Genomic DNA, 12,500 nt, shown 5'->3' with positions numbered 1-12,500 from the left:
GAAGGTTGAACTGGCTGAATGATAGCCTATAGAATGTTGAACTGGCTGAATGATAGCCTTTAGAAGGATGTACTGGCTGAATTATAGCCTTTAGAAGGTTGAACTGGCTGAATGATAGCCTTTAGAAGGATGTACTGGCTGAATGATAGCCTTTAGAAGGTTGGACTGGCTGAAGTAGGCTGAACAGGCTGAATGATAGCTTTTAGAAGGTTGAACTGGCTGAATGATAGCCTTTACAACATTTACATTTACATTTAAGTCATTTAGCAGACGCTCTTATCCAGAGCGACTTACAAATTGGTGCATTCACCTTATGACATCCAGTGGAACAGTAGTGCATACAAGGTTGAACTGGCTGAATGATAGCCTTTAGAAGGATGAACTGGCTGAATGATAGCATTTAGAAGGATGAACTGGCTGAATGATAGCCTTTAGAAGGTTGGACTGGCAGAAGTAGGCTGAACAGGCTGAATGATAGCCTTTAGAAGGTTGAACTGGCTGAATGATAGCCTTTAGAAGGTTGAACTGGCTGAATGATAGCCTATAGAAGGTTGAACTGGCTGAATGATAGCCTATAGAAGGTTGAACTGGCTGAATGATAGCCTTTAGAAGGATGAACTGGCTGAATGATAGCCTTTAGAAGGTTGAACTGGCTGAATGATAGCCTTTAGAAGGTTGAACTGGCTGAATGATAGCCTTTAGAAGGTTGAACTGGCTGAATGATAGCCTATAGAAGGTTGAACTGGCTGAATGATAGCCTATAGAAGGTTGAACTGGCTGAATGATAGCCTTTAGAAGGATGAACTGGCTGAATGATAGCCTTTAGAAGGTTGAACTGGCTGAATGATAGCCTATAGAATGAGGTAATAGAGGGTTTTGACCTGGCCCTGAATGAACCACATCACAGTCACATTAGAAAGAGAGGCCAGTGGAGATTAATTCAAAATATCTCTACATAAAGGCCTAGTCACAGGATATTTGGTAATAATTACATAAAACAATGTAATGATAATAACACAATATAACAATATTATTAACTGCAATACTATATAATAATACTAAATAATAATTTGGTGGCTGCTTATATTTGTCCTATTTTGTATAATATTGTTAACTGCAATACTATACAGGCCTAACACCACTCAAACAAGAATTTGTTAGCATTTTCTATAAAAAGCAGCAGAAAAATGCTTGACTTGTATTTCACAATACTACAGTGGTACATGATGACATCACCCAACCGGAATCTCCTGAACTCATACCGTTTAAAAGGCTAGATGAAGAATTGGGTCATTCCTGCCAAACATTGGGATTTACAGACTACCAGCTATCATCTCTTGTAGAGGTTAGAGTACTAAGCACTGTATGGTACTCAGAGTTTACGTCCCAAATGGCACCCTATTCCCTGTATAGTGCACTACTTTTGACCAGAGCCCTATGGCACCCTATTCCCTGTATAGTGCACTACTATTGACCAGAGCCCTATGGAACCCTAATCCCTGTATATTGCACTACTATTGACCAGAGCCGTATGGTTGCCATTAGGGATGTGGCCAGCTTCTCGATTTACCTGAGACAGACTAGTGCTCCAGGGAACAGTTGACTAATCTACCCTCACTGAGTACATACCCTCCTTTCAGGGATTATGGATTTGAACAATAATACTGAGGATTTATTTTCTGCTTTTTTACTCTCTTTTGAATGACTGAATGGATTCACATTCCCTGGACGTAGTCTGTGGCTGTAGCCTCCTGCCTGCCTGTCTGCCAGGTCAGCGCATGGAATGAAAAGGACTTTATGGAATATTTATGTCTAACTCCTTCTAGGGTTTTCTGTGTTTTCTCTCTTTTCCCTCCTCCTCTACCTCCTCCTCCTCTACCTCCTTCTCCTCCTCCTTCACCTCCTCCTTCACCTCCTCCTCCCCCACCTCCTCCTCTTCCTCCTCCACCTCCTCCTCCTCTACCTCCTTCTCCTCCTCCTTCACCTCCTCCTCCTCCTCCACCTCCTCCTCTTCCTCCTCCTCCTCCACCACCTCATCCTCCTCCTCCTCCTCCACCACCTCATCCTCCTCCTCCTTCTCCTCCTCTTCCTCTACCTCCTTCTCCTCCACCTCTTTCACCTCCTCCTCCTCCACCTCCTCCTCTTCCTCCTCCACCTCCTGCGGCTCTCACCAGTCACCTCCTCAGACTTCTTCTATATTCCCCCCCTCAAGGCTGACAGGTTTACTTCTTATGAAATCACACGGTCTTGGATTTAATCAATTAATCTGGACACATAAAATGTATTGATTAAATGGTAAGAATAATAACCATTTTGAATTCCTCCATCTAGTTTCACCTCAGAGAAATTAGATGAATAATGCAGAGAAATAGTCCCCTAGATCAGAGTTTTAGGAAGAGATGGGGCAACATGCTCTGTGGTAGATAGATACTACTAAATGAGTTATAGGAAGAGATGGGGCAACATGCTCTGTAGTAGATAGATACTACTAAATGAGTTATAGGAAGAGATGGGGCAACATGCTCTGTGGTAGATAGATACTACTAAATGAGTTTTAGGAAGAGATGGGGCAACATGCTCTGTAGTAGATAGATACTACTAAATGAGTTATAGGAAGAGATGGGGCAACATGCTCTGTGGTAGATAGATACTACTAAATGAGTTTTAGGAAGAGATGGGGCAACATGCTCTGTGGTAGATAGATACTACTAAATGAGTTATAGGAAGAGATGGGGCAACATGCTCTGTGGTAGATAGATACTACTAAATGAGTTTTAGGAAGAGATGGGGCAACATGCTCTGTGGTAGATAGATACTACTAAATGAGTTATAGGAAGAGATGGGGCAACACGCTCTGTGGTAGATAGATACTACTAAATGAGTTTTAGGAAGAGATGGGGCAACATGCTCTGTAGTAGATAGATACTACTAAATGAGTTTTAGGAAGAGATGGGGCAACATGCTCTGTGGTAGATAGATACTACTAAATGAGTTATAGGAAGAGATGGGGCAACATGCTCTGTGGTAGATAGATACTACTAAATGAGTTATAGGAAGAGATGGGGCAACACGCTCTGTGGTAGGTAGATACTACTAAATGAGTTTTAGGAAGAGATGGGGCAACATGCTCTGTGGTAGATAGATACTACTAAATGAGTTATAGGAAGAGATGGGGCAACATGCTCTGTGGTAGGTAGATACTACTAAATGAGTTTTAGGAAGAGATGGGGCAACATGCTCTGTGGTAGATAGATACTACTAAATGAGTTATAGGAAGAGATGGGGCAACATGCTCTGTAGTAGATAGATACTACTAAATGAGTTATAGGAAGAGATGGGGCAACATGCTCTGTGGTAGATAGATACTACTAAATGAGTTTTAGGAAGAGATGGGGCAACATGCTCTGTGGTAGATAGATACTACTAAATGAGTTTTAGGAAGAGATGGGGCAACATGCTCTGTGGTAGATAGATACTACTAAATGAGTTTTAGGAAGAGATGGGGCAACATGCTCTGTGGTAGATAGATACTACTAAATGAGTTTTAGGAAGAGATGGGGCAACATGCTCTGTGGTAGATAGATACTACTAAATGAGTTTTAGGAAGAGATGGGGCAACATGCTATGTGGTAGATAGATACTACTAAATGAGTTTTAGGAAGAGACAGAGCATCATGCTCTGTGGTAGATAGATACTACTAAATGAGTTTTAGGAAGAGATGGGGCAACATGCTCTGTGGTAGATAGATACTACTAAATGAGTTATAGGAAGAGATGGGGCAACATGCTCTGTGGTAGATAGATACTACTAAATTAGTTTTAGGAAGAGATGGGGCAACATGCTCTGTGGTAGATAGATACTACTAAATGAGTTTTAGGAAGAGACAGAGCATCATGCTCTGTGGTAGATAGATACTACTAAATTAGTTTTAGGAAGAGATGGGGCAACATGCTCTGTGGTAGATAGATACTACTAAAATGAGTCATACTTTGATAGCTGTATTTGATATTCAGTCATCAAGACATCAATATCACAAACACCATCAGATATACGACAGCGATGCAGTTTCAATAAAATAATCTGAGATCTTATTAAAAACACAGAGTGTAGCGATGGGGTATTCAATTTCAATCTACTTGTTCTATAGCCTGATCCCAGATCTGTTTGTGCTGTCTTGCCAACTGCTTTGGTCAATGTGCATAACAAACTAGGTATGACAACGACCACAGGAGTTTGATATGCAGTAGAACAGATCTGGGACCAGGCTACTTGTTTAACTGACTTTGATACGAGGATAACAGGCACCACCCATTGGGAATGCTGTAATTCAGTGGCCTTTAAGGCCAACAGTTACAACCTGGTGTGCTCTTGGGCCTGTTAGATGATAGATTATGTCAGACTACGATATTAAAGTATGTGGGAATAATTACATTGTTGTGGATCTGATACATACAGTAGCTCATTCTTCTGTTTGGGCTTTGTCCATGGATGTGTCCCAAATGGCATGCTATTCCCTTTATAGTGCACTACTTTTAACCAGAGCCCTATAGACCCTGGTTAAAAAGTAATGCACTATATAGGGACTAGGGTGTCATTTGGGATGCATCCTAAGGGCTTTAAGGATTCTCAATACTCCCCCAGCATTACATATGAACTGTAGAGAATATAAGAAAGCAAAAACCTAAATATTGAACTGAGACTGGCTCTGGTCTGAGAGGAGGGTGCAGGAGATAGGAAGTGTTCCTGTGAAAAGTGTTCGTCTAGTCTATGATTAGATCATAAAAAGTGAATCCTAATAATATTTTTTAAAAGCAGTTAATTGACCTTCATGTGTCGCCTCCTTCTCCTGAAGCGCAGCAGTTCCTTGTGTTGCCGAGCGATGAAGTTCACAGCAGCGTACTCAAGCAGGGCCGAGAAGACAAACAGGAGGCACACGGCCATCCAGATGTCAATGGCTTTCACATACGACACCTGTGAGTGGGCAGGAGGACACGGTGGTAAGTAGGAGGACAACAACAATAAAAACAAGAATAGAAACAACAAAAACAACAACAACAACAACACCACCAACAACACAAACAACTCCAACACCACCAACAACACAAACAACTCCAACACCAACAACAACAACACCACCAACAACACAAACAACTCCAACAACACCAACACCACCAACAACACAAACAACTCCAACAACACCAACACCACCAACAACACAAACAACTCCAACAACACCACCAACAACAACAACACCACCAACAACACAAACAACTCCAACAACACCAACAACACAAACAACTCCAACAACACCAACAACACAAACAACTCCAACAACACCACCAACAACAACAACACCACCAACAACACAAACAACTCCAACAACACCAACAACACAAACAACAACACAAACAACTCCAACACCAACACCACCAACAACAACAACACCACCAACACCAACACCACCAACAACACCAACACCACCAACACCAACACCACCAACAACAACAACACCACCAACACCAACACCACCAACAACACAAACAACTCCAAAACCACCAACACCAACACCACCAACAACTCCAACACCAACACCACCAACAACAACAACACCAACACCACCAACAACACAAACAACTCCAACACCAACAACACCAACACCACCAACACCACCAACAACAACAACACCATCACCACCAACAACACCAACAACACAAACAACTCCAACACCAACAACAACACCAACAACAACAGAAGGTGACTTTTTAAACTGGATTCTGTAGACTATTCAATTGAAACGGACCTTGGTACCGTCTATATATGTATATGTATCTGTATCTAATAATCCTGTGATGTCTGCTACAAAGACAACCTTTACCTTCTAACTCTGAGAACTGTCCAGTACGCAGTAGTCTGTATGGTCAGTTGGCTTGGCAGGACTCTGCTCTGCCTGGGCAGTGAGATAGAGTGAGGCATGGAAACCACATCTTTGACCTGGAAATGGGGCTAAAGCTAGACTGGGTTGGCTTGTCAGTTCAGCTGAAGCTCACTGTATTTGACAAGTCAGTGACCAAGTGGCCCTGGAATGCAGCTTAGGTGGCATTACAGAATGCATGGTTCACAAGACATTGTTCAAATGATAAGAAGGCAGCAAGCCGAGACAGACAGAGGCAGACTACTGTTTTACTCTTTCCTGGTGCCATTGGATTGTGGGATTTCTATTTCTCCACTCCAGATCAGATATTTTGATGTGTTTTTTAGTTTTTGTTTTACAGCACTTAGATCACTTAAAATGGTGAAATGTATTTATCTGCTGGACATTTTCTTCACCTATTCATATTGAAAGTAGAGCACTACAACACGGGGATAGACAATAATGACAGCAAAAAAGTTACTTTTCTGTGGTGGCTATTTGTTGAGTAATGACACAGTAAAGGGTGACTTTCAAAATGGCCCCCTATCCACTCCTTCCCTCCCTGTCACCAATGCAGCACCAAGTCAGTGAGGCGTGGAAGAGGGAGAGCAGTCTGTGCTGTGTGCACCTACGCTCAGCCGTGGTTGTGTGATCATTATTGTGACAGCTGAACTGCATAGAAATCACGGTTCACTTGTTCAATTTTCCAGAGAACATGAATCACCTAATGTCAACAAGCAAAATGGGAGGATACTTTTCCAGGACATAATTATAAAATACTAGTCCCTCACGCAATGTCCCTCTTCCTTTTTAATCTGAAAATCCCTATAGCAAAAATAGTTTTCTTTAAAAAGGGATTTTTTTCCTTATGTTGAGTTAGTTTTACCGTCTAGGACAATAGACAGTGTGGTTTGTAGTTCATCTAGGACAATAGACAGTGTGGTTTGTAGTTCATCTAGGACAATAGACAGTGTGGTTTGTAGTTCATCTAGGACAATAGACAGTGTGGTTTGTAGTTCATCCAGGACAATAGACAGTGTGGTTTGTAGTTCATCCAGGACAATAGACAGTGCGGTTTGTAGTTCATCTAGGACAATAGACAGTGTGGTTTGTAGTTCATCTAGGACAATAGACAGTGTGGTTTGTAGTTCATCCAGGACAATAGACAGTGTGGTTTGTAGTTCATCCAGGACAATAGACAGTGTGGTTTGTAGTTCATCTACGACAATTGACAGTGTGGTTTGTAGTTCATCTACGACAATAGACAGTGTGGTTTGTAGTTCATCTACGACACTAGACAGTGTGGTTTGTAGTTGACTGTGTGTGTGTGTTCATGTCTGTATCTGACTGTGTGTGTGTGTTCATGTCTGTATCTGTGTGTGTGTTCATGTCTGTATCTGACTGTGTCTGTGTGTGTGTGTGTGTGTGTTCATGTCTGTATCTGACTGTGTGTGTGTGTTTGTGTGTGTGTGTGTGTGTTCATGTCTGTATCTGACTGTGTGTGTGTGTTCATGTCTGTATCTCTGTGTGTGTGTCAAAGACAGGTGCAGGTGTGCTGTGTTCCTCTTCCTCTCCTCACCTTGGGGAGGGAGGCTCGGGAGCAGGGGCTCTGGGTTAGGGAGTTTGTCTCACCTTGGGGAGGGAGGCTCGGGAGCAGGAGCTCTGGGTTAGGGAGTTTGTCTCACCTTGGGGAGGGAGGCTCGGGAGCAGGGGCTCTGGGTTAGGGAGTTTGTCTCACCTTGGGGAGGGAGGCTCGGGAGCAGGGGCTCTGGGTTAGGGAGTTTGTCTCACCTTGGGGAGGGAGGCTCGGGAGCAGGAGCTCTGGGTTAGGGAGTTTGTCTCACCTTGGGGAGGGAGGCTCGGGAGCAGGGGCTCTGGGTTAGGGAGTTTGTCTCACCTTGGGGAGGGAGGCTCGGGAGCAGGGGCTCTGGGTTAGGGAGTTTGTCTCACCTTGGGGAGGGAGGCTCGGGAGCAGGAGCTCTGGGTTAGGGAGTTTGTCTCACTTTGGGGAGGGAGGCTCGGGAGCAGGAGCTCTGGGTTAGGGAGTTTGTCTCACCTTGGGGAGTGAGGCTCGGGAGCAGGAGCTCTGGGTTAGGGAGTTTGTCTCACCTTGGGGAGTGAGGCTCGGGAGCAGGAGCTCTGGGTTAGGGAGTTTGTCTCACCTTGGGGAGGGAGGCTCGGGAGCAGGAGCTCTGGGTTAGGGAGTTTGTCTCACCTTGGGGAGGGAGGCTCAGGAGCAGGAGCTCTCGGTTAGGGAGTTTGTCTCACCTTGGGGAGGGAGGCTCGGGAGCAGGAGCTCTAGGTTAGGGAGTTTGTCTCACCCTGGGGAGGGAGGCTCGGGAGTAGGAGCTCTGGGTTAGGGAGTTTGTCTCACCTTGGGGAGGGAGGCTCAGGAGCAGGAGCTCTCGGTTAGGGAGTTTGTCTCACCCTGGGGAGGGAGGCTCGGGAGCAGGAGCTCTGGGTTAGGGAGTTTGTCTCACCTTGGGGAGGGAGGCTCAGGAGCAGGAGCTCTCGGTTAGGGAGTTTGTCTCACCCTGGGGAGGGAGGCTCGGGAGCAGGAGCTCTGGGTTAGGGAGTTTGTCTCACCTTGGGGAGGGAGGCTCGGGAGCCGGAGCTCTGGGTGGTCATAGTGAGCACGGTGGTAATGCCCAGTCCCACTCTGGCAGGTGCAGCGTCCATGTTGATCCAGAAGGACACCCAGGACAAAATGACAATCAGAAGGCTGGGGATGTACATCTGAATCAGGTAATAGCCCATCTGCCTCTCCAGATGGAAACGAGCCTCGATACAAGTGAACTTTCCTGTTTTACAGAAGACACAGACAGAGGAGAAAGCAGGGGTTCAGTATTATACAAAGGACACAGACAGAGGAGAAAGCAGGGGTTCAGTATTATACAGAGGACACAGACAGAGGAGAAAGCAGGGGTCATATAATAATATGATATATGGTATTATTACTACAATAGAGTCTATATACTATGATATAATATTATTACTACAATAGAGTCTATATACAGTACTATGATATAATATTATTACTACAATAGAGTCTATATACAGTACTATGATATACTATTATTACTACAATAGAGTCTATATACTATGATATATTATAATATTATTGCTACTATACAGTCTTTATAGTATTATATATTATAATAGTATTATTACAATACAGTCTATATACTATGATATAATATGATATGTTATAATAGTATTACTACAACATAGTCTATACTATGATAAAATATATATTATAATATTATTACTACAATACAGTCTATATACTATTATATAATATATATTATAGTATTATTACTACAATACAGTCTATATACTATGATATTATATATATATATATATATATATTATAGTATTATTACTAGAATACAGTCTATACTATGATATAATATATATTACAATATTATTACTACAATACAGTCTATACTATGATATAATATATATTATAGTATTATTACTACAATACAGTCTATACTATGATAAAATATATATTACAATATTATTACTACAATACAGTCTATACTATGATAAAATATATATTATAGTATTATTACTACAATACAGTCTATACTATGATAAAATATATATTACAATATTATTACTACAATACAGTCTATACTATGATATAATATATATTATAGTATTATTACTACAATACAGTCTATACTATGATAAAATATATATTACAATATTATTACTACAATACAGTCTATACTATGATATAATATATATTATAGTATTATTACTACAATACAGTCTATACTATGATAAAATATATATTACAATATTATTACTACAATACAGTCTATACTATGATATAATATATATTATAGTATTATTACTACAATACAGTCAATATGCTATGCTATGATATATTATAATAGTATTATCTAATCTTTCTCTGCTGTTGCTGCTGTGTTATGGAGCTACTGTTTATCATGACTGATATACTATAACGCATCATCCAATCTGTCTCAAGAACACAAAGAAGAAAGTCAACTGTGGGCAATGAAATGGATAGCCTCCGTGCTGAATTATCCTCCTATTTCCCTGCAGTGTTGGAAGAGACTGAGGCAGAGCCCTGGAGAGAACATCAGTTTGACAGAGTGGCTGTAGTTAAAGTACCCCCTACGTTCAAATGTAACACACCACCTCAGCTGACAGACGTTATGTTGTGGTTGAACCCACTACAGCTGACAGGTGTTCTGTTGTGGTTGAACCCACTACAGCTGACAAACCCACAACAGCCAACAGTTGTTATGTTGTGGTTGAACCCACTACAGCTGACAGGTGTTCTGTTGTGGTTAAACCCACTACAGCTGACATGCATTATGTTGTGGTTAAACCCACAACAGCCAACAGTTGTTATGTTGTGGTTGAACCCACTACAGCTGACAGGTGTTCTGTTGTGGTTAAACCCACTACAGTTGACATGCATTATGTTGTGGTTGAACCCACTACAGCTGACAGGTGTTCTATTGTGGTTGAACCCACTACAGTATACACCAAGTCACTTGGCTCTGTCATAACCTCACATGGTCTCTCCTATCATTGCTATGCAGTGCGACACACAATTAATCTTCTCCTTTCCCCCTTCTGACGACCAGGTGGCGAATCACATCTCTGCATGTCTGGCAGACATATCAGTGTGGATGACGGATCATCACCTCAAGCTGAACCTCGGCAAGACGGAGCTGCTCTTCCTCCCGGGGAAGGACTGCCCGTTCCATGATCTCGCCATCACGGTTGACAACTCCATTGTGTCCTCGTCCCAGAGCGCTAAGAACCTTGGCGTGATCCTGGACAACACCCTGTCGTTCTCAAATAACATCAAGGCGGTGGCCCGTTCCTGTAGGTTCATGCTCTACAACATCCGCAGAGTACGACCCTGCCTCACACAGGAAGCGGCGCAGGTCCTAATCCAGGCACTTGTCATATCCCGTCTGGATTACTGCAACTCGCTGTTGGCTGGACTCCCTGCCTGTGCCATTAAACCCCTACAACTCATCCAGAACGCCGCAGCCCGTCTGGTGTTCAACCTTCCCAAGTTCTCTCACGTCACCCCGCTCCTCCGCTCTCTCCACTGGCTTCCAGTTGAAGCTCGCATCCGCTACAAGACCATGGTGCTTGCCTACGGAGCTGTGAGGGGAACGGCACCTCAGTACCTCCAGGCTCCGATCAGGCCCTACACCCAAACAAGGGCACTGCGTTCATCCACCTCTGGCCTGCTCGCCTCCCTACCACTGAGGAAGTACAGTTCCCGCTCAGCCCAGTCAAAACTGTTCGCTGCTCTGGCCCCCCAATGGTGGAACAAACTCCCTCGCGACGCCAGGACAGCGGAGTCAATCACCACCTTCCGGAGACACCTGAAACCCCACCTCTTTAAGGAATACCTAGGATAGGATAAAGTAATCCTTCTCACCCCCCCTTAAAAGACCTAGATGCACTATTGTAAAGTGGCTGTTCCACTGGATGTCATAAGGTGAAAGCACCAATTTGTAAGTCGCTCTGGATAAGAGCGTCTGCTAAATGACTTAAATGTAAATGTAAAGTTGACATGCATTATGTTGTGGTTGAACCCACTACAGCTGACAGGTGTTCTATTGTGGTTGAACCCACTACAGTTGACATGCATTATGTTGTTGTTGAACCCACTACAGTTGACATGTATTATGTTGTGGTTGAACCCACTACAGTTGACATGTATTATGTTGTGGTTGAACCCACTACAGTTGACATGTATTATGTTGTGGTTGAACCCACTACAGTTGACATGCATTATGTTGTGGTTGAACCCACTACAGTTGACATGTATTATGTTGTGGTTGAACCCACTACAGTTGACATGTATTATGTTGTGGTTGAACCCACTACAGTTGACATGTCTTATGTTGTGGTTGAACCCATCTACTTCCCTGACCACAGCTGCGTAGCAAACACCACATCGGACGGTAAGGATTCCTCCCAAACAGCACCCTATTCCCTATATAGTACAGGGCTTATAGGGCACTAAGGGTGCCATTTTGGACATTAGCCCAGAACATAAGCTAAAAGAGGGCATTATAAACTCATGATAGATATCCTCTTTCTTTTCATGCTGACTGTGTGATGTGAGCACCAGGTGTGTCTTGTCTGTCAAAGTGGCTTCGATGCTCAGATCGCTGACAAGTCATTAACTCAGCTTATAGTCATAGAAGACTGTCTTTGTCTTGAAGACTTTTAATTCAATTAGAGTTGAACCCTAGTGTATTGTTTTGGATGTGGACAGAGGGAGACACAGCGTCATTGAAATGGATTTATAGCTGTGATACACTTCAGGGCTTTTGCATCTGATAAGATATGGTCTCGCGATGATAGTGGGGTGTATTTGACAGACAGAAAGAAAGAAAGAAAGATAGAAAGAGACAGACAGACAGACAGACAGACAGACAGACAGACAGACAGACAGACAGACAGACAGACAGACAGAGATGATATTTACAGATCGAAAACAAATTAGGTTGACAATATTACAGCTAGTGTAGCGAGAGCGAAACTGCAATGCACCAGCGACAATGATTAGTGTTG

At 43.0% G+C, this 12,500-nt stretch overlaps 1 protein-coding gene across 1 annotated transcript in view; it reads right to left on the bottom strand.

The window, feature by feature from the left end:
* glra1 (glycine receptor, alpha 1) overlaps window positions 1–12,500 on the bottom strand; it is a 121,747-nt gene that overhangs the window by 16,060 nt on the left and 93,187 nt on the right. Inside the window, exons 9-10 of the mRNA XM_065018339.1 lie at window positions 8,499–8,713; window positions 4,826–4,972 (exon numbers count right to left, since the gene is read on the bottom strand). Coding sequence (XP_064874411.1) covers window positions 4,826–4,972; window positions 8,499–8,713 — 362 coding nt within the window. The remainder of the gene's footprint in view (window positions 1–4,825; window positions 4,973–8,498; window positions 8,714–12,500) is intronic.

This window comes from Oncorhynchus nerka, linkage group LG5, assembly GCF_034236695.1.
Source record: "Oncorhynchus nerka isolate Pitt River linkage group LG5, Oner_Uvic_2.0, whole genome shotgun sequence".
Classification (NCBI taxonomy): domain Eukaryota; kingdom Metazoa; phylum Chordata; class Actinopteri; order Salmoniformes; family Salmonidae; genus Oncorhynchus; species Oncorhynchus nerka.
The sequence above is the reverse complement of the archived record's forward strand: the minus strand, read 5'-3'. Positions and strand labels throughout refer to the sequence as shown.